At 43.3% G+C, this 23374-nt stretch overlaps 1 protein-coding gene across 1 annotated transcript in view; it reads right to left on the minus strand.

Annotated features, from left to right (window-relative positions):
- The window catches only part of F13A1 (coagulation factor XIII A chain), a 161320-nt gene that overhangs the window by 92598 nt on the left and 45348 nt on the right, over positions 1–23374 (minus strand). The window contains exon 4 of the mRNA XM_012737725.3: positions 6582–6833. Within this exon, the coding sequence (XP_012593179.2) occupies positions 6582–6833 (252 nt within the window). The remainder of the gene's footprint in view (positions 1–6581; positions 6834–23374) is intronic.

Raw genomic sequence — 23374 nt, forward strand, 5'->3', positions numbered from 1 at the left:
TTTGACCTTTCTCCTAGGGTCACCTGTATGCCACTGAACAGAAGGTTTACTTTGAGCTCTCTGGGATCCCTTGAGATTGCAGTGCCCGACACCCAGTGGCACACACTTGGCATAGAAAAGATGAATGAGCCTCTGAGTGATTCAGACACTGGGAAGAGTGACACATACTATTTTACTAAACACAAGGCTTGAATAAATAAGGGCTAAAATTTTCACATAAGCTGTATTAAAACTTCATAAAAATTCAGTTAACCAACTATTTGATTGCTATTCTATGCAAGCACTGTTTTGGGGTTAGAGAGCATACAAAGCTAAGTCACTGACTGGTCTCCTCACTCTTCAATTAGGTCAGAGGCTCTTGTTTATGTTCTCCTTGAGCCCTGATTGTTCTCCTTATTTTGGTAGTTTTTACAATTATAATTAGTTTTTTTATTAGTAGCTCATTTGTAAAATCCTTGCTAGAAACTCTATGAGGGCAAAGACTGTGTCTGTCTTTTTAACTGCCCTATTCTCAGTACTTAATTCAGTATTGATTCAATTTTTATGGAGGAACGAACAATGCTGGTGTACTATGCAGGGGTAATTGTGTTGCCGTGGGCATGAGGGCAGACATGTTGTCAGTGTCCATGGACTGATGCGTGAATGACTCCAGCCTGAGGGTGTCAGCTCTGGTCTGGGCTCAAGGGTCTCCGGGAGAAGAGCTGTTGGTCATTGTTACTCCGAGGATACCAGTCCCGGGGGATTACTCCATTCTGTACTGAAGGGGCTAAAAGACCACTTATAACTATCTACAAAGCAGATAGTCTAAGGATGAACTGAGTAATAAAATACAAGCTAGTTGAATTTACTTACTGCCTATTAAAAGAAGTATCGGGAACTTATTGATTCATTAAATTAAATAGATTTCTTTAAGGAAAAATGCAAAAATTACATTGAACAAAAAAGTTAGAAATGCCAGACGCTAATTTGGTGTCAGATGCTAAGAGAAAGGGAAGTCTACACACACATCACTCCACACACCCTGCCCGCAACACACCATAGATGGCTTTCACGTTTTTCAGGATGGTAAGATCTGGGGTTACATTTACGACTTATCTCATTCTGATGACAGCGTGCAGGGAACCTAAAAAGTATTTACTTGGAATTATTAAATCAACCCAGCATTTACTAAACATCAAGGATGTGCCAGGCACCGTGCCGGACGCCAGGGCCGTGAGGCCGGGCGAGGTAAGAGAAGTCAGTGCGGGGGGTGGGGGGGCAGCGGTCAGGACGAGGAAGCCCCAGGAGAGTCACGGCACCCAACCAGAGTGCAGCCAAACACCGCCCCAGGGAGCTTGGCTCAGCTATCAGAAAGCTCAATTTCTCAGAACCCACTCTCTGGCACTAATGCTGGAACATTCTAAATTTAAATAGTGAAATACATTCCATAATTTAGAGTTCCTGAGTGGTCAGAAACACAAGAAGAATTCATAGTAAATGCCCCACTCGCTCCTGCTGCCTCTGTGGGTCCAGCTCTCTCCCACTCCCTGTGAGAGGTGTCCCCACAGAAGGGACCTGCAGGCGGTCAGCACTGGTAAATTGAAAACGAAGCAGCAGTGCTCCCTGCACCCGCCCCTCCCTGGCCGGTGCGGTGTTTCATTGATCTCCATTAGCGACTAGGAGGACAAACGGCCTGTGAATGCAAAGCAGGTTGCAGGGCCCTCGGAGCACAGCCGAAGATTCCTCCATCAATAGGGCTGCATGTGCCGTGTAACTGTCAACCCAGCGTCCTTTGCCGCCTTGGACCTCAGCTCCACATCTGGTGTGTAGTGTTCCCTGTATCTTGCTCACCCGGCTCTCCTTTGACAATTTTTGGGAATGGTTGTCCTTCTCCTCTTCTGTTATCTATTCCACTGGGGAAAGGCCACACCCCTCTGCTTTGACCTACTTTTCAGTCTCTGTGAGTCCTGTGACATACGTTAGCATCGGCAAGCACAAGGAGTGGTGGCTGTTGGGCTATTGTGTATCTGCTTGTGTGTGTGGGGTTCATCAGACCAATCCCCTTTTGGGGTTGCTTTGGCTGCTAGGTTGGGAAACCACACAGTCAGTAAAATGAGGAGATGACTTTTCTCCCATTTCATAAAACAAAGCAAAGCAAAATAAAACAAAAGAAATGTGTACTGCCCAAAAGCATGGTTGTTGGGGGAGCCCAAGCAACAAAATAAAAGAGCTTGCTGGACCTTCTGCATGAGAGAAGAAAGAGAACTTGCGCCTGGGAGAGACGTTTGGAGAATAAGAGAGAGTAATAGGGAGAGAGAAGAGTTTTTAAGGGGGAGAGACCAAGATTAGGCTCAGGGAAGAGCCAGTGAAATTTAAGACTCTTCTGTGTTTTGTGATTATTTTTTTTTCAGAGATGAGGTCTCACTATGTTGCCCAGGCTGGAGTCCAACTCCTAGGCTCAAGCAAAATCCTCCTACCTCAGCCTCCCAAGTATTTGGGACTACAGGTGTGGGCACCACCACGCCTGGCTTTGTAACTATTGTTTAGTGAAGCAGTGGTTCTCTAAGTGTGGTCCCTGACCAACAGCATAGATCCCCTGGGAACTGGTTAGAAATACAAATTCTCAGGCCCCGTCCGCAGGTGCTACATGGAAAGGTGCGCTTTAACGAGCCCTGCAGGTGACTCTGCTGCGCTCTAAGGTTGAGAACCACTCAGTAAATCTTTCCTCCTCCTGCTCTCCAGACCAAAGTGCAATTAAGGTCTAGACATCACAGACTGTTGTGCGGCTGTTTTCATTGTTGCTGCTGGTGAAATGGAAGGAGGGCCAAGTTTCTCACCTGTGGCATCATGGGCATCAGCACTGGGTGTGTGGGGAACAGGAGTCTTACAGGCAGAGACAGCCACGAGAAGAGAAATCCCCACGGAATTTGACAGAAATGTTTGCACTTCCATGGGCCAAAGAATGAAGAGGACTGTGGCAGTTCCCCGTGTTCTGGCGAGCAGGGAGGACCCGCTGGCACGTTCTGTCATAAGCTCACCCTCCGCTCCCCAGATGACGAGCTCGCAGCACATCCTCCCTACAAGCCTCCCGTAGCCCCTCCCTGCTCCTTGTTCTCAACCCATGACTTTGCTTAACCCTCCACTGAGACACAAAGAATCACAAAATGAAAACAGCCTCATCCCCCTTCCACTGACACTAGGAAATCTGGGCCCGTCTTCTCCCACCGTGCGCCTGTCTCGTGGAGGGGGACAGCCTCACCCGTCACCAGCCCTTCACCTGTTCCCTGGATCCCGGCCACTCAAGCATTTCGCTCCTGAAGCCAGTGCTTCTCAACCTTGGCTTCAAGAATCACCTGCAGAGCTTATAAAAAAGCCCGAAGCCCGGGCTGCGCTCCAAGCAGCTACAGCAGGATGTCTGCGTGGGAGGCTTGAGGCACCAGCAGTTTCAAAGCTCCCCGGCGACTGCAGTGTGCGGCCACGCTGCGCGGCGCTGCCCGCTCTCTGGGCCGTAGACTGTCCTGCCTCATCTCCATTACCGTCAAATCACTCCCACTCTCTTGTCTTTAAAAAATTCTCCCTTCACCTTCACATCAACACCTAGGTTCTGCAGAAAATCTTCCTGAGAGATGACATCATCTGCTCTCTCCTTTCTCACCTCCTGTTTACGCTGCAGTCCCTGCTCACTCCCTGGCTCTGTCCCCACCACGCTGGTGAAACGGTCCTTTTCAAGATCATCAATGGCTTCCGTATTGCCACTGTGTGTGACCACTGTCCTTCCTGATCTCAGTCAAGAAATCAGCAGCATTCAGCAGAGTTAACTGCTGTCTTCCTGCATCTATGGATATCCCTGGCTCTCTGCTCTTTTGATTTCCTTGTCCCCACTGACTGCTCCTGCGTAGTCCCCTTTTCTGACTTCTCCTCTGTCTCCACTCTAATTGTTGATGGTCCTGAGTCCATTTGGGTTCAATCTTGCTCCTGATGGGACCCATATTTGCACATCTAGCTCAGCCATCTCCTTTGAGTTCTAGATTCACCTATTCAAGTGTTTACTTGACGTTTCATCTGGATGTCTCCCAGACATCAGCAAATAAACATGTAACTCATAGTTTTACACCTAGAGCTCCCCCTCCACTTCTGTCAGTCTTTTCAGCTCTGAAAATGGGACCACTATCAACCCAGTTGATCAAATCAGCTGAGTAATTCTCGACCTCCCTCTCTTCTTTACCTCTCATCTTCAGTCCCTGTGCAATTTCTGTTGTGAATCCAAAATAGATCTCCAATCCACCCCCTTCTCCTCCTCTCCACTGCAGCCGCCCTAGTGTAGTCTATCATCATCCTTGTCCCAGACCAGAGCTTCCAAACTGCTCTATCTGGTTTTAGCTCACCTTCCAGAAATCCTTTATATACACCAAAATGCCAGTGAGGTCCCACCCAGGGCAGGGGCAGTGTTACCTGCAGATCTGAGCAACAGAGGTGCCTGGACACTGCTCACCAGGATGCAGCTGAAGACCAAGGCAGCGATCAGCAGAAGGTATTAGCCTCTCTACCTCCTGAATGGTCCTCCTGTGCAGGCAGTATGTCAGGCAGCACGACCAGCCCTTTTCACCTCAAGAAGAGTGGCCACATACGTTGAAATGCCAGTGGACGTGGACCCCATTTCACCCAGATGATGTGGCCCAGAAAAGTTGTGAACAAACCAAAGTCTCAGTAAATCATAGCATTCTTGAAATGTCCTAGGGTGCTAGATAGCTATATGAAGCCTGTGATTTTTTTTGTAATGAAAAAGAAGTTGACAACAGACTCCTGATTTATTTTATAAGTATGGATTTCTAAAATATAATTTTCATATCCATCTTATCCATTCATCTCCTACATACTTCTCCCTCTCAGTCCCCTTTGCTGATTCCTTCTCCACTGGACTCCTAGGTACCGGCGTTCCCGAGGGCTGCATAGACAGCCTATTTCCTTTAGCTATGTTTTTGCCCTGGGTGCAGATAATTCCCACATATACATTTCTCATTCTCCCCTCCAGATCCCCACACCTACTTCTCATTTCTGCTTGTACATCTATGTTTACCTCCAACTTCACGTTTTCAAAATCTTAGTTTATATCTCTGATCCCCTCAGGACTTTTCATCTCTGTAAATATCACCCCACTAAACAGCTTCATCTGGCTGATGAGACCATTCTAAACAGCAGTCCACCTTTGAACTTCACACGGCCCAGACAACATCTTCTGTTACCATCAACCTTGAATATCTATCTCATCTAAAGGAGCACTGGGTACAAGATGAGGAGGATGGTTGGGTGGGGAGTATAGAATTAGCTTGGTACCATCTGCCAACACTGCAGAACAGATGATTCAAAGAAAAGGCCAGTGAAATCCAGGCTTATGTTCTAGATGGGCAGAAGACATTGTTGTCCAGTTATTATCTACATGTAGTTCAGATGAAGCTTGATCCAAATGCAACTCTTACAAACAAGGGTCATTCAAAATCAGCAAAAATATAGACTCATTTCGGAAGATATTAGCAATTCATATGGGATAGGATGATGTGAGAAGTCTCCTGGCCCATCTCAGCTTTTATATGTTTTTTGACTCATTTCCTAAGACCTAAAAGTGGACCCCTCCACCATCAATGCTTATGCAACAACTACATCTGCCTCGGGAACTTAAGATCAGCCATGCACCACATATGGGAGCAGGGAGAGATGTGGAAGGGTAGAGACGGGATAGCGAGAAAGTCCTGTGTGAGACTGCATTGCTAAACAGAATTGATGGAGACATCATGGCACTTGACTGAGTTTATCTGAATACAACTAGATTAAAGTTCTGCAGCAGACAGAAAGGAAGACTGAAAATAGCAGTAGAGATCAAGTTATATTGTATTAAAATACAGTTAAAGGTTTGCACTTCAGAGTTACGGTTTGAAATTTGCACCCATTGTGCACATAAACAAGTTTGTGACGTCCTTTAGATATTCAGGCTTTCTGTTTTGAATTAGGGAGATGGAAAAGTTAGTTTCAGTATGAACAGAGTTGACTTGATTCTATTTTTCTGAAGTCAGAATTATGGATTCCCTTTTTCCCCCGCCCCTCCAGACAGGTTCTTGGTCTGTCACCCAGGCTAGAGTGCTGTGGCTCTATTATAGTTCACGGTAATCTTGAACTCTTGGACTTAAGCCAGCCTCCCACCTCAGCCTCCCAAAACACTAGGATTATAGGTGTGAGCCACAGCACCTGGTTTGGATTGTAATAGTTTTGATAATCAAGTTTAATGAGCCCCGTTCTTTTACAAAGCAATCGCATACAGAGGATATACCATCAACATATAACTCCACAAATAACTAACTCATTGTGCAACTTTAGGTAATGTTCATTTAATCCTGGAATAAATGTGTAGCAGCATTAACTTCACATATACAGGTTTTATCCTCACATATACAGAGGACGAATTTTATATCTTTCTCTCTTTTTTAATCATGAAAAACAGTGCATGTAGGAAAAGGACATGTCTTCTAGAATAATGCTACCTCTCCGAAGAGAGGTGCATTGGAAATATGCACATTTTTAAACGAGAAAACTGAGTGCCTGCCCCTTACCTTCACACCAAGGATTGAAGAGAATGTACGTATCGGTCTCTGGGTTTCGGCTGGTTCGGAGTATGCCGTAGGGGGTCCAGACGGCGACGTACATGCGGAATTTCCCCACGATGCATTCGGGGGAAGACTGGACAGACAGCCGGACAGACCTGTCCTCATTCATCACGACTTTGGCCCCCCACTTTCCACTTTGTAGCTCTGGGACTACAGGCACCGGGATGTAGGTTCCCTTGTTCTCCTGGGGGTAGCGGCCTACGAGAAGAGAGATGAAATGTAGTGTTGAGTGGATTCATAAACCATTTTTGTTCTAACTTATCTTGTAGCTGAAAGAGGGGCGAGTGAGAATAATCCTTTAGACTTGAAATCATAAACTTTAGGTTTGGATTTTATTTCTGCTACCAACTAGCTGTATGATAGCAATGGATTTTCTTAACTTCTTTGAGACTCAGATTTGTCATGCTCACAAAAAGAAAACAAGCCTTGAGATTTTTGTTGCTTGGTTAGATATTGAATTCAAAAAAGATGTAAAAGCACTAATTGCAATGTGAAGACAAACCTTGTAAGGTACTGTAAGGTTATTCCCTAAAATTCTACCCTCTAAAAAGTTAGAAGTTTTTTATTAGGTAGAAGTAATATTAGTTACGCAACACTGTTTTTAGGGCCATAAGGCAAATGGGTTTCATTTATTCTGAATACAATTTCTTTATTTATTACAATATTACCTATAATGTGATTATACTAAAAGGCTGACTATAGTAATCACTCTCATATCCAACCTAAATACATGCTTATTGCCAATCCCATTAGTGATTTAGGCTTATGTCACAGGCAGTGGCTCAGAATTCAGGCTCCATGGCAAATGATCTGGTTTTAATCTTGGCTCAGCTACTTCTTACTCTGGCAACCTCTGGCAAATTATTTGACCTTTACAAATCCCTATTTCTTTCCCTTTTTGTTCATCAATAAACGAGGATAATAATACCACCTATCTTATAGAAAGACAAAATAAAAGAACACACGTAGGATGCTTTGCACATATTTCTTGTGCACAACAAATACTTGAAAATTTTTAACTGTTACTTTATTATTAATAGAAGATTAAACATCAGAGCATTTTACCACATTTTTAGGCACATCATATTTTATGAATAAGCTATCTCAATGTAAACCTTATTTTTCTTTATTGCAGCCATTTTGGACCAAATTCTTATTTCATCATCCTAATCTCAAAACTGAAATTAACCACTGGCTTCCTAAACTACAGAGAGAGTCAACTTCACAGCATTCTTTAACTCCAGCTTATGGAGTTAAAGTTTACAGTTTAGCTCACAGGATGATCAAATTCATAGTTTCATTTATGATTTAGTTTGCAGGATAATAAAATTCATAGGTATTTTAAACTGCAGCAAATCATTCACTTATAAACTTTTCCATAATGTGATAGATTAGTTCTTTTTGGCTTAAAAAATGATACAAATCAGACAAGTCTGCAAATTATTTTGATTGTAAGCAAAAGAACCTTCAAGAGCAAAATGTGTGCACTTCAACTGTTCTATATAAACCATGTAGAGCAGCAGCCCCCACCTTTTTGGCACCAGGAACCGGTTTCTTGGAAGACAATGTTTCCGCAGACGGGGTGGGGGAGGGGTGAGGCTGTATTGCGCAGCCCGGTTCCCAAGAGACCACGGACCAGTGCCGGGCCATGGCCTGGGGGTTGGGGACCACAGACGTAGAGGGTTTCACATGAAAACTAACAAACAATGTTACATTTCAGCCTCCCCAGCTACTGAAGTAATTTTAAAAATCTTTGAAAGGGGCTTTGGTCAGAAATAGAGCATTCTAAGGAGGTGGTGACATAAGTTACTGCTGGGTGGTTCTGTGAGGATGCTTAATCTTAATGAAAATAATAATTTACACGGTGCAAACCAGGAAGAAAAATTAGAAGCCCACTGCTTTGCCGTGTTTTGGGGTATCGGTTAATGACCACTCAGAACGAATATCACATATTCATCATAAATCCAATAAGAACTTAATGAGTTGCTGCCAAGGCACCACGGCATCCAAGCAGTGGCCTTGGGAATTCGTGGTCTCAGCCTCCAGGGACGTCTCCATAAATCCACCTGCAGGAGCATGTTTGTTCCAGAGGATACTCTGTCCCCCACTGCCTGCTTACGCTTCCTCTTTGAGCACGCACAGCCTCCTGGGTGAGGTTGCCCTTTCCCCTAAACCCTTGCTGTTCTCTGGAAGCCCTATCATGGCTGAAGGACAGGCACCAAAGGCAACCGTTCCAGGTAAACGGGGTCTATAATTCAGTTATTATGGTGGCTCCCAGTAGCTGTTGCCACTAAATTCTGATTGGATTTAGAATGCACAGTATTAAAAAAGACACAAGTTTAGTAAAAATAAACTTTCAAAGATAAAAATCTATGTGATAATGACAGATTAAAAAATAAGGGATGAAAGGACTTTTAGAACTAATGACATAAGTGTGCACCTTTGGGGCTAGCAAAGAGCGAGGAGGGCGAATCTGAAAGCACTCTGCACCTGCTGTGTGCTCAACCCCCAGCTTCACCTTGGCACTAACTTCTACTTTTGTTGAGGACATTGAAAGAATGAAGACAAGCATTAGTTTTCAATATTACACTTCGAATGATGACTCAAAGACTCATTAAATTTTACCTTTCAAATCCATGTTATACAAAAACAGTAAAGAATGCAGAGAGAGAGGAACACTCCTACACTGCTGGTGGGACTGCAAACTAGTTCAACCTCTGTGGAAAGCAGTATGGAGATCCCTCAAAGCGATACAAGTAGATCTACCATTTGATCCAGCAATTCTGCTACTGGGCATCTACCCAAAAGATCAAAAGTCACTTTATGAAAAAGACACCTGCACTCGAATGTTTATAGCAGCACAATTCACAATCGCAAAGCTGTGGAAACAACCTAAGTGCCCATCAATTCATGAGTGGATTAATAAAATGTGGTATATGTATACCATGGAGTACTACTCGGCTTTAAGAAACAATGGTGACATAGCACCTCTTGCATATTCCTGGAAAAAGCTGGAACCCATTCTACTAAGTGAAGTATCTCAAGAATGGAAAAACAAGCACCACATGTACTCACCAGCAAATTGGTATTAACGGATCAACACCTAAGTGGACATATAGGAGTAACATTTATTGGGTGTCAGAAGGGTGGGAGGGGGGAGGAGGGAATGGGTATATACAACCACGACAAGTAAGATGTGCAACATTTGGGGGATGGACACACTTGAAGCTCTTACTCGAGGGGGTAGGGGGGCATGGGCAACATATGTAACCTTAACACTTGTACCCCCATAATACGCCAAAATAAAAAAATATATATATATAAAAAACAGTAAAGAAAAAAGAGAGCTATATTTATTTATGCTGACTTTGAACCCAGTCATAACCTAATCTAAAGACTCTAGTTTGGACCGGGCATGGTGGCTCATGCCTGTAATCCTAGCACTCTGGGAGGCCTAGGCTGGTGGATTGTTTGACCTCAGGAGTTTGAGATCAGCCTGACCAAGAGTGAGACCCTGTCTTCACTAAAACAATAGAAAGAAATTAGCTGGACAACTAAAAATATGTAGAAAAAAATTGGCTGGGCATAGTGGCACATGCCTGTAATCCCAGCTTCTGGGGAGGTTCAGGCAGGAAGATATCCTGAGCCCAGGAGTTTGAGGTTGCTGTGAGCTAGACTGATGCCATGGCATTCTAGGCTGGGCAACAGAGTGAGACTCTGTCTCAAAAAAAAAAAGAGAGAGAAAGAAAAGAAAAGAAGAAAAAGACTCTAGTTTGGACATTTTTCATTCATACACTATTGCCTACTATGTGCCAAACATCATTCTAAGTGCTGGGGCTATAACAGTTAACAAAACAGACAATAACTCCAGTGCTCAAAGAACTTATATTCCACAGAGAGCATATGCCTGTAGTGTTTATTATGCTCCTGTTGTTCCTTATAAAAACCTACAAGAAGGAAACCATTATCATTATTCTAATTTGACAAATCAGAAAACTAAGACGTGGAGTCACTAGGCAATTTGCCCAGGGTAATGCAAGTAGCAAGTAGTGGAGTTTGGGTTTGAACCCAGACAGTCTGGCTTGAGAGTCTGGGAGTTTAACCACCAAGTTCTACCATAGTCTGAGTTAAAAACACTTTGCAGTTTGTGAGAACTCTGTTGAATTCTGACTCCACAATTAACAACGGGGTGCAACTTGGGGCAAATTGCTTAATTATCTTAGCTTCCATTTCCTGACTCTTTGTAGTTTAGTTCTGGAAATGAAAAGAAAATTTCATTTTATAAAGCTTTTATAATAAAAGCTTCATGCCTGGCACACAGTAGGGGCTGGCTCAGGGGCATTGCTTGGTCTTTAAACATAACAGAAAGTAGAAAGTAAAGGCAGAAGGAAGAAGATTTTTTTCTTCTCTGCTTCTGAACCTGAAGAAAGGTGCATGTCCCAGGGGAAGCAGGTTCCTTGTGCTGAGCAGGGTGTTGTGGCCAAGGGGAAAGCAGTCGGCTGGCTCTGACACTCGCTGTGTCACCCTGGGCAAAGCACTCACCCTGTCAACTAAAACCTCACTCATCTATAAAATGGAGGTAACAGTGGCCATGGTTTGTGATGGGGAAGGCAGCCCATCAAGTGGCAGTTGTTATTTCCACATTGTCCGAGGCGCTCTGACTGCTCTAAGTGATCCTGTCTCTGCTCTAGCTGTGGGAAGCCCAGCAGCGCTAGGTTCACCAACTGCCCACAAACCTACAGAACTCAAGTCTACTTTCAAAGGCCAGTTTATCCCCCATTCTATAAAAAATCTTGAGCTGACTGATTTTTCCATCAGAACTGTACAGGCCAAAATTAAAAAATAAAAAGGTGGTGTCATTCAGTATCAACTAAAAAGTCTTAATAATTCCAGAATCATTGCAGAAGAATCTGAAACTTGCTATCCAATCATGATTTCTGATTTTCTGAGTCATTAATGGTCACTGCAATCTCCATTCCTCCTTTAGAGCTGGGGTCAACAAACGATAGCCCGTGGATCAAATATAACTTACCACCTGTTAGTATAAATAAAGTTTTATTGGAACACAGTTATGCTGATTTCTTTGTGTACTTTAGCACTACAACAGCAGAACTGAGTAGCTGTGACAGAGACCATATGGTCTGTGATGCCCAAAATATTTACTATCTGGCCCTTATGGTAAGAGTTTGCCAACCTGCCTTACAGGTTTTACATTTTATTTACTTATGGGGTGATTTGTTACAGACACTTGCAGTCTAAGACTTGGGCCCAAGAAGACAATACCATCGCACAGTTTTTCCTTCCAAAGGGAGATACATTACTAAAATATTCACAAACATCTGCACTACCACTGGGTCAACTTTTAGTTGTCTTAAAGCCTCCTCGTTAGAGTCCTCACAGTCTCAGGGGGTGTTGAGAGTGTATGAAGTTTTGTTGTAAACTGTTTACTGATCTTGCAATCCATAGCTAAAATGTGCAATTTTAAGACCATACAATTTGTTTTAAAAGTTGTCCGGGCAGTTCGCATAGAGATGAGAACAAAGTGACGGGAATGAACGTTTGTCACTTGGGTCCTTATTAAAACTCTGCGGGGGCATTTGGCGGGGTGTAGCCGGGTGGAGGCGCACAGGGCCGGGGCTTTGCGCTGTGAAGCCGGTTCTCCTCGCTCTGCGCCCTGCGGCCCCGAGGAGGAAGGTGGAGGGGCCGGGCAGGCTCGGGGAAGATGGAAGAAGCCAAGAGCAGAGTAAAGCTGGAAACTGAAGGAAGATGCGGCGAGGACGCGCAGGCCTGCTCACGTGGAAGGCCGCGTGGCCCCGCTCCAGGGTGGAGCAGACCAGAAACCGGTAGTGATTGCACGAATTCCGCGGGAGGATAAGAACCCAGAGTGGCAGGCCTTTCGTATTCCCCGTATGGGAGAGCTGGCTACGAACGTGAGACCTGCCCTGTCAGCAGAACCGCAGGGCCTTGTCGGCTGCTCTGTTACACCGTGTTTAATGCTGAACGTAATGATTTCAATGACAGCGCGGGGGAAGAATTTCCCATGACGGAATCGTGAGTGAGGAGGTTGTGACAGAGTAGTATTTCATTTTGCTAAATAGCCCTTCTCGCCCCCAGGAGTCGGCATGCTTAAGAGACCACAGTCAGGCTCCACTTGGAACACCCATCCATCAGCAGCCAGGGCCAATCTGCATGGGAGGGACGGGCAGGGGCCACCGCACGTGTTTGTGGAAATACAGCGCCTGGATAGGCGTGCTTTCCTCAAATTGTACAACTTTTGTGTCAAAAACATCAGAGCAAGGAAAGCAAAGCAGGAAATACAACTTCCCCGAAAGACTTTTATTTTGTTTTTAATAATGTAGTCTTTAAAACTGGACCACTAAACGTGAAGAAACATTACAATTACTGATTGCATTCTTTCACGCTTATGTAAAGTTAGTGCCAACTTCTCAAGTGATCTAAAACTTACCTATCATACACTCTAAATTTATGTGCTTGCTTTAATTTGTAAGTTATTTTTGAGGCCACAAAACTACTGTTTTTAAGGCAAAATCTACTTGGACCCTATGCCTATATTCGAACGCCTCCCCGCCCCTTCCGTGAGGGCCTTGCTCTCCTTACACGTACCTGTGTGAATATAGAGCGATGCGCCCACCTTCGTCCCCCTAGCCTGGAGCTAGGGGGAAGAGGATGAAAATTTTTAATTCCATTAAGATGTTATTCTTTTCTTATGCTGGCTATCCGGGCTTCAGCTGTGTGCATGGCTTCTTCAGATTAGTGTTCTCACAAGATGGGCAAGAGAAATCTACCTGCAGCTGACTCAGCCCTGTGTGACCTAGGGGCACATTTTCTCTCAGCCACCCATTCCACAGACTTGAGATTCCACTGCGTGCAAAAGCCTGCAGAGACAGCGCCCAGTGGAGGAAATTCTTGCCTTTTTAAAAATTGATTTTTTTTGTCAGTTCATCGCTTTGAAATATTTTTACATTAAAAACACAATGTTCAGGATGGTGATTAAGTTCCCAGGTAGCCTAGAAAGGTCAATAATTAGCACACAGTATGGTCAGTAGGGTTGCATATTGTTGTTAACAGAACTGTTCTGACTCCACTGCACTCTATCTAGAACCTGGAAGAACATACACAGCACCCAGGAGGGGACAGGGACCAGTGACTGAGAAGGCACATCTGCCAGTCACCGTCCCTCTGGTGCTCCAAAGGGAAGAAGGCAGTAACTCAAGACATCCCCGCTTCTCTAAGCTGTTGAGCACGTTACCTGTAAGTCAAGTGTCTGCAGTCTGCTCTCCTTGTATGCTATACTTAATAATAATCAAACTCTGGCCATGTGAGTCTTAATTAGTTGCCAGAAAAGCCAAAAAAAAAAAAAAAAACTCACTTTTTCTCCTTAGTTATTCACTTAGATATCTATTTATCTTATTAAACAGAACTAAATACATTGTCTTATATGTCTTTTTGGCCCCCACTGAATGTCACAATGCTCTGCACCAAGTAAGTGCCCAATAAATGTCAATGGGACTGACCGAGTTCTCTGCAAATGTCAAGCCCCATGAAGACCGTCACAGAGACACCAGCAGCTCTGGAATGAGATGCCTGTGGCAAGCTGGTTTTCTGTTCCAAGCACCCCTCACAAGAAACAAAAATTTCTAGTTCTGAACTTTTTCCTTCAGAGGGTATTTTCCATTCACATATAAGCATGTTTTAAGCTGAGCTCTGATTCCACCTGCCTGCAGACCTCCTTAAATAGCGCATTCTTATAAGAGGATGGTCTCTAAGGAACACAGGAATATATTATGTCTCCAGACAGAAAGGTAAATTTCATGACGTTAATTCATTTTTCCATTTGATTCATTTGTTTTTCCCAAGACGTACCTTTCGTGCTCAAAATAATCAATCTATTTCCAAACAGGCCCTGGAAGTATTACGGTGACAGCATGATGCATGTGGCAGTGCTGGCAGTGTGCACAGAGTCGCCTTGGAAGGGAAGCAAACCTCGTTCTAACAGACAGTCTGAGGATGGGATAGGGGTGCGTGGGGAACCAATCTGGGGTAAGTCCCTGAATAACTATTAGAAATACCAGGTTACCAACTAGGGAAAGAAAACACTGCCACCAAAAGAGAAACAATCCAAAAGGCACAGAAATCATGGATGATAGCAACGAGGAGGAGAGAAATGCAAGTGTTTGAAAGGAAATCATCTCTGCAGTCCTTACTGTAGAGACCTGCCCTTGCATTCACACCCTGCTACTGGAAGATTGTATACATACTTCTAGATGTTTCCTAAAGGAAGAGAGCTTCCTGGCTATGTTTATTTTGGCTCAAGCAAATGAGGTAGGGGGATGGGGAAGCTGTATGAAGATAGAGAGTTTTGTTTAACTTCGTACACCCAGTGGCTTACACAGTCCTGGGAACATGGAAGGTGCTCAATAGATATTTCGCAAATTGAAGCTAAGTGCTCTTCAGGGTGTCTTGTCTACCTTGATTTTATTTTACTTTTTTTTCAATGCTTCCCAAATCGCTTAAAACCTTTTCTGGAGTAAGGTCTAATTTTATGAAATATACATGAAACCAGCATTGTGCTGGGCTCTTTGAGTGATCCAGAAAAACAATAAGCCTACTGCATGTTGCTAACCACCCACTTCCTGGCTTTAAGGAGTGGGCCACTCAGATGGCTGATCATGCAATAGTCTGAATGTGAGGTGACCCAGGCCCAGGGGGATGCCCATGACACACAGAGGAAGTAAAGGACATGAGATAAAATTCAGAGGACACATTGACAGCACTGAGATAGGAGAATTTCTTCCTAAGAATGTCTTGTTTCTGTGAAATAGTACTACAGAGCTCCTTTAAGAAAATGTGCATGCATTTTAAATGTTCTTTCAGCATCGCAAGCTTTTGCTGGGACTCCACCAGGAGCAGTGTGGAAACCCAGTGGAGGAAGTGGCTAACTGCGTCTGCGGAAGTCAGAGAAGACTCCTCAGAGAAAGTGACTTTGTAACGGATGAGCACACCTGTGCGTAGAAGGAAGCAAAACTCAACGGAAATCAAACAGGGTGGTGGGGGACAGGGCGGGGACAGGCAAAAACCTAACTAATGGGTACAGTTAATGAACAATATCTGGGTGACAGGCACTCCTATAACCATGACTCAAGCATTATAAAAGTGATTCACGTAACCAAAATTATTTGTACCCCATAATACTTTGAAATAAAAAAGAAAAAGAAAAAAAGAAAGGGCTTTGGGATATAACCTTAAAAGTGGGCAAGGCGAGGAGGAGCCTCCCAGCGGAGGGAAGATCCAGGAGAGGAAATAAGGAAAGCGCGGTGCCCGAGGGGGTGGTAAGGACTCAGACCCTGTGGCAGCTGACCCAGGCAAGGTGAGCAGCACGGGGCCCTGTGCCGCTGTGCAAAGGGCTTTGGGGTGTGTCCTTGGGTGGGCAGGAGCCATAGCGTGGCCTGAAGAGACTGCATTGCAGAAGTTCACTCTGCCGGGTGGAAAATGGTTTGCAGGGGACAAGAAGGGAGCCAGGGAAACCAGTCAGAGGGCTGCCGAAGGGTCTCGAGAGGAGGGCAGTGTCCTTCACTGGCTCTGTAGGCAAGGAAATGGAGAGCATCGGGCAGAAACAGGAAGTAGAGGCAGTAGGTGTGAGACTCCGCTCTTGAGTGAAGGGGCAGAGTCGAAGGTGACCCCAGGTTTTGCTCATTCTTCACCAGAGAGTTTCAGTGTCTATTAGTTGCCAGGCACTGTTTTAAATGACACGCAGCCCTGAACCTCTAACCCGAAGAGTCGTGACGAAGCTGCAAACATGGACGAATGTGCTACTTTGTAAAGCGTCTGCTCCAAAAATGAGAACCTGGTAGGGTTTTAACTGCAATGTAAGTTTACTCAATGAAGCTAGTTTTCTGGAAATTCCCTTCTGTCTCACTTGAGACAAAACAGAATTATTTTTAGTCTTTAAGAAAAATTAACCAGTGGAGAACGTTCTACGATTTAGACAAAGTTGGTCACAGAACATAGCATTACACCGTAGATTTGTTCATATTGTCGATTCAGTTTCCAAGAAACAAGAGGAAGAGGAATCAGAGGATTTGGGTTTGTGTTTCCTACTGTCCACTCGGGAACAGCAACGACTGCTGTGCTCAGCCACTGCGCCTGCTGACTGCGGCTGCTCTCGACTCCGCCTGCGCTCCCCAGACCCCCTGCCCGCTGCCGGGAAGCCGCTTCCCAGGCTCCTTTGCCCTCCAGATACCAGGCAGGTTTGGCCAATGAGAGGACTGGACGCAGGGGGAGGAGGAGGGGAGGCACCAGCGTGTGTCCCCTTCTCTCTGTGTGTCTTGGGGTGAGAGTCTGAGTCCTCTCCATGGCTCCTGGCTCCCACTGGGTGGCTCCTGGCTCCCACTGGGTGGCCCCTGCCCTGGCTCCAGCTCCTGCTGGTGGCTTCTTAGTTCTGGTAGGACCTGCTCCTCTAGTGCCACCATCTCCAGTGTGGTGGCAGTTTTCTCTTGTTACTAATTCCTGGGCAGGCTAACCATGTCACTCGCTTGACTTCTTAGTCATTCCCTCACCTGTGTAACTGATTCCCTTCATTAAACTCCCACTGCTCGTAAAACCTAGAGCAATTTCTATCCCACACACTGGAATAGAATTCCTGCCCCTGCAATGTGCCAGACCCTGCATCAACACTCTGTACAGGCTTTAACAGTCAAGTCCATTTTACATATGGGAAAACTGAGGCTCAGAGAACTTAAGTAACTAGCTCTTGGCTGTACAGCTATCAGTTTGCAGAACAATAATTTGAGTCCAGGTCTGTTTGGTCCAGAGCTGTGACTGGGGAGACTAATGAACTCTCTCAGTCTATTTTACATCTATAAAATGGCCATTATAGAAGGTGAGGATTAAACAATAATGTATGTGAAGGGAGTTTCATGAACTGAACTAATTATTACTATTCTAATTATGTGGTGTCTAATGGCCACAATAACAAACACTGAATCTATTTTATCTTTATTTCTGAGCACGACCACATAGGTAGTGAAGAAGATGTCTGTGGATGTGGCATGATTCAGGCATTTAGTCAAACAACCGGTTATTTATTCAGCATCATTTAAGTCCCAGGCACTATTCTAGGTACTGATTATACAGTGTTGTCAATACACACAAGGTACGTAGAGATCTAGTGGGAGTAGACAGACAATAAATAAATATATGCCATGTCAAATGGAGATAAGTAGTATGAAAAAAGGATTGGAGCTGCTTCCGCGGAGACAGGGGAGTAGGGCTGGGGTGTTCATTTGGAGGGAGTGGCCAGAGCAGGACATTTGAGCCCAGACTTGGGAAAAGTGAAGGAATAAGCAGGGGAAGAGTGTTGTAGTATGTGCAAAGGGCCTGAGGAACGTAGTGCTTGGCACACTCAAGCACTCACGAAGGCTGGTGTGCCCAGAGCAGAAGCAACTGTGGGAGACGGGGTGCCCAGGTGGAGAGAACCAAGAGATCAAGCAGAGGCTTGCAGGCCATTGTCGGGACTTTGCATTTTATTCTGATTGAGAAAACAAGTCCCTAGAGAAGAGGCATGGTCTCCCTTAAGTTATTTTAAAAAATCACTTTGGTTGCTGTGTGAAGATTGCAGAAGAGCAATCAAGATTGCTAGGAAGATCTCTTGACCTCTTATAATATTCCCCCTTTGCTTGCTGGTAATGAAAATCCTGCCAATAGAAGAGAAATTAGAGACAATGCTACAATGTTTGTATCTCTGGGAAAGGGAATGTGCTTGCTAACATTTGTTACGCTATAATATACAACTTGATCAGCTTATCTTTCCTAAAAGCTGGTTTTCACAGTGGGGAGAGAACTGAGAAATAGGAAATAGGGACATTGGAAATAGGGAAACTTGCGCAGGGGAGATGGTATAAAAACTGTGGCCATCGAAAGTAAAAGGTTCATCGACATCACCATTGTTTTGGGTGCAATCTCCAGCCCGTGCCCTGGCATTGTTTTAAAGAAGGCTTTGGTTTCTCAGTCAATGAGATGGGGGAAAACAATAGGACGTTGGTGTCGCAATGTCTAATTTGTTGTAAATGACAACAAATTGCTGGATTTCAGTAAACTGTATACCCAGCTTTTTGCCCATATGACCCCAGCAGTTATGCAATTCTTCCCATGAACAAAGAATGTCTCCATATTTCTTGGGTTTCTGCCCCACGCAGGCTGGGCTCTGGAAGCCCAAGGAGTGGAGAGGGACTTGGGGAAACAAGCTGTGGATGAAACATGAAGGACGCTGGCCGGATGCATTGCAGCTGGCAGCTCTGGGACCCACCTCTTTCACGCGCTCGATCGGCTCAGAAAGCATGCCATAAGGAATTCTCTCTTACAAAAACAGAATTTCCCTAGCAAATAGCAAGTCTGTGAAGCCAAGGCTTGTTTTCTTTGCATTCCGTCTATTATATGAGCAGAATGAGGCTTCTAGGTTTTATGAGAAAGACTCACTCAGTTAAAGTCACAGCAACTGACTTAAATAAAATGCCATTAGTCTATAAGGATAAAACCAAAAATTTAGCTGAATGTCCTCAAGCCAAACAGATCAGCTCATGACATTTTCACTAAAACAGTCAATTCTTGTTAATAATTTAATGAAAACAGTAATGAGAATAAGAACAAACCACTGGTAAATCTGACAAAATATTTGTTTGTCTTTGGAATGCAATAAATATTAATGTACTATGTAACAGCAAGTGTTAAATGAGTTTATATTTCCAGAGATGAAACCAATTATTGGTAAAAACAAAAATCAACATAAACATTCAAAGGAATAAAGTGCAGTCAATCTGATATTAATCTATAAGTGGATATTCAGAACACATACTCGGTAAACATTTATTTAAACAGATATTTACTTGTTCTTACTATGAGCAAAGCAATACCACTTAATCTGGAAGAGACAGGGTGGCGAGTGTGCTGAGATACATATATTTCTTATGCTTAATGGATTTATAATCAAATATCCAAGTTTAGACTGTAATCTAAGTCAGCATACTAATGCCACATGAGAATAACAGACCAAGAGCAGTAGCTGTTGGAGAAGTCAAGAACAATTTTGTTAACAACTTAACAACAAATACACAACTTGAAGGATGGACAGGAAGAAATATATTTTACCTATTCATATGTATATTTACATGTGGATGTTTGTTTGCTATAGAGGTTCATTGTTACTTCATGAGGTGATCACTATTTACGGTTAAAAGTATCATAAAAAGAACGGTATCCAAGCCTGGTTTTTGCAAACAAATAGACAAACTGCACAAGAGACCATGAACACATTTGAAACACAGCATCCCGGGTGGACCAGTGAAGCCTTGCCTGAGGACACCTTGTGAGGGACATCATTGTTGTCCTTGACATCTCTTCTGGCCACTTGTTCCCTGCTGATTTGCCTAGTCTTCTCCAAAGACAGTGATTGCTGAATATCTCTCTATATGTGGGATGAAGGGTACAATCTGGCTTTCCATAAATGACACCCAAGTCCAGTCCTTTGGAAAATGGCACAGTGAGGAAATTTTGTCCACAACATTTGCCATTGCTGTTAAGCTCCAAAGTGCTTTGAACAAAAAGCCTGGAGTTTCACTTTGTCTGCTGAGTGGCTGAAGAATCCTCACCTGGACCTGCCTTCCTGGCAGCATCTGATCACCGAACATCACATTGCACCCCATGAAATCAGCCATTTGGCAACACATGCTAAGGTAACTAGTCTCAGCTAACAGCTAATGGCAAGAGGCTAATGAATCCATTCTTGCTAAAATTTTAATATGTGAGAAGACTGTATGTACTTCCTCTTACCTCCATATTTATATTTTGTACAAAATGATTCCTTAACATCGTAAATGAATAAACTGCCATAGGAGAGTTCCATTAATTGCATAAAATTTGGAGAGAATAAATGGTTCCTGTTATTTACTTCATATTCTGTGGACCCTGCCTTCTTCCAAGACCTCTCCAGATCACGGGTCCAGCGCCAGGCCAGGCACACTGGGACCAGCCAATACCCAGGATCTGAATCCCACTGGTTCTTGCTTATGGGAAGACACTAGATGTGAGGACTCAGTTAAAGTATCAATTACACCTCTATATGTCTTCATTGCTTATAATGAAATAATACAGTTATGTTGTTTTAAGCCACTAAGAGTATGATAATTTGTCACAGCAGCAGCAGAAAACGAACACAAAGCACCCTGTTGGCACATCATGAGGACTCAGTGAACGCTAGCTGATATGATTTCTGGCTTTAGCCCATATTCACTCAAGTCTCCTAAGGTGTGAATTAGGAGAAGCCTCAAGGATAAAAAAGTTGGAGAACAGAAGTCATGAATTGAGATCACCCTAACATGACAAGGAGGCGAAAACAACAGTAAGTGAGATGAACTGAGGTTAGACTGGAAAATACTCAGAGAGGTAAGATAGCAATGAGCATGCCTAGCACCCAGATCTCGGTTTCTAAATAGCAGTTTCTATTAAAAGGAAGGACAGCTCTTGGAGAAATAACTCTTCTTGGATAAATGATTATTTCCAGGGCCGGGGACAGGAAAAATACAAAATAAGCCTGAAATATCTTATTGGGCCAGAGAAAAAGGAAGCATGGGTACTGAAGTCAATTGGAATAATTTCCAACTGGCAAAACCCAGGGCTTTTTTTTTTCTGTTTATTTATTTATTTTATTTTATTCATTTCAGCATATTACAGGGGTACAAATGTTTAGGTTACACATATTGCCTTTGCCCCGGCCAAGTCAGAGCTTCAAGAATGTCCATCCACCAGACAATGTAAACTGCACCCATTAGGTGTGAATATACCATCTCCTCTCCCCACTCCCACCTGCCCAAACACAATTAATGTTACTACTATATGTGCACATAAGTGTTGATCAGTTAATACCAATTTGATGGTGAGTACATGCGGTTCTTGTTTTTCCATTCTTGGGATACTTCACTTAGTAGAATGGGTTCCAGCTCTATCTGGGATAATATAAGAGATGCTAGATCACCATTGTTTTTTGTGGCTGAGTAGAACTCCATGGTATACATATAACATGTTTTATTAACCCACTCATGCACTTGGGTTGTTTCCACATCTTTACGATTATGAATTGTGCTGCTATAAACATTCAAGTGCAGATGTCTTTTTTACAGAATATCTTTTTCCTTTGGGTAGATGACCAGTAATGGGATTGCTGGATCAAATTGTAGTTCTACTTTTAGCTCTTTGAGGTCTCTCCATATTACTTTCCATAGAGGCTGTACTAGTTTACAGTTCCACCAACAGTGTATGAGTGTTCCTATCTCTCCACATCCATGCCAACATTTATTATTTGGGGACTTTTTGATAAAAGCCATTCTCACTGGAGTTAAGAGATATCTCACTGTGGTTTTAACTTGCATTTCTCTGATGATTAGAGATGTTGAGCATTTTTTCATATGTTTGTTGGTCATTAGTTTGTCTTCTTTTGAAAAGTTTCTGTTCATGTCCTTTGCCCACTTTTTAATGGGGTTGCTTGATTTTTTTCTTGGTATTTTCCTGAGTTCTACATAGATTATAATTATCAGACCTTTATTGGATGGGTAGCATATGAACATTTTCTCCGCTTTTATAGGTTGTCTTTTTGCCCTCATGATAGTTTCCTTGCCTGTGAAGAGTGCTTTAATTTGATCAGGTCCCATTTATTTATTTTTGTTGTTGCTGTGATTGCCTTTGGGGTCTTCTTCATAAATTCTTTCCCTAGGCCAATGTCTATAAGAATTTTTCTAACACTTTCTTTTAGAATTCTTAGTTTCATGCCTTGGGTTTAAGTCTGTTATCCACTGTGTGTTGATTTTTGTGAGAGGTGAGAGGTGCAGATCCTGCTTTAGTCTTATGCATGTGGCTATCCAATTTTCCCAGCACCATTTATTGAATAAGGATTCTTTTCCCCAGTGTATGTTTTTGTCTGCTCTGTCAAAGTTTAGATGGCTATATGAGGATGGTTTTATATCTGAGTTCTCAGTTCTGTTCCATTGATCTATATCTCTATTCTTGTGCCAGTATCATACTATTTTAGTTACTATAGCCTTATAGTAGAGCTTGAAGTCTGGTAAATCCATGTCTACCAATTTGTTGTGTTTGCTTAAGATTGCTTTTGCTATATGGGGTCTTCTCTTGTTCCATATGCAGTGTAGAATTATTTTTTCTCGATCTGCAAAAAATGAGGATGGTATTTTAATAGGGACTGTGTTGAATTTCTAGATCACTTTGGTAGAAGAGACATTTTAACAATGTTAATTCTGCTGACCCACGAACATGGTATTGTTTTCCACCTGTTTACATTCTCTATTTCTTTTCTCAGTATTTTATAGTTCTCCCTGTAGAGGTCTTTCATCTTCTTAGTTAAAAACATTCCTGGTTGTTTTATTTTCTTTGTTGCTACTGTGAAGGATATTGAGTCTTTGATTTGGTTCTCAGTTTGACTGTTGCTGGCATAAAGGAATGCTACTGATTTATGTACACTGATTTTGTAACCTCAGACTTTTCTGAATTTATCAATTCCAGTAGTCTCATGGCAGAATCTTTGGGGTTTTCTAGATATAAGATTATATTATCAGCAAAAAGCAATAGTTTGGCCTCTTCTGCCCCTATTTGGATGCCCTTGATTTCCTTCTCTCGTCTGATTTCTCTGGCTAGGACTTCCAGCACTATGTTGAATA

Source organism: Microcebus murinus, chromosome 15 (assembly GCF_040939455.1).
Source record: "Microcebus murinus isolate Inina chromosome 15, M.murinus_Inina_mat1.0, whole genome shotgun sequence".
NCBI classification, from domain to species: Eukaryota; Metazoa; Chordata; class Mammalia; order Primates; family Cheirogaleidae; genus Microcebus; species Microcebus murinus.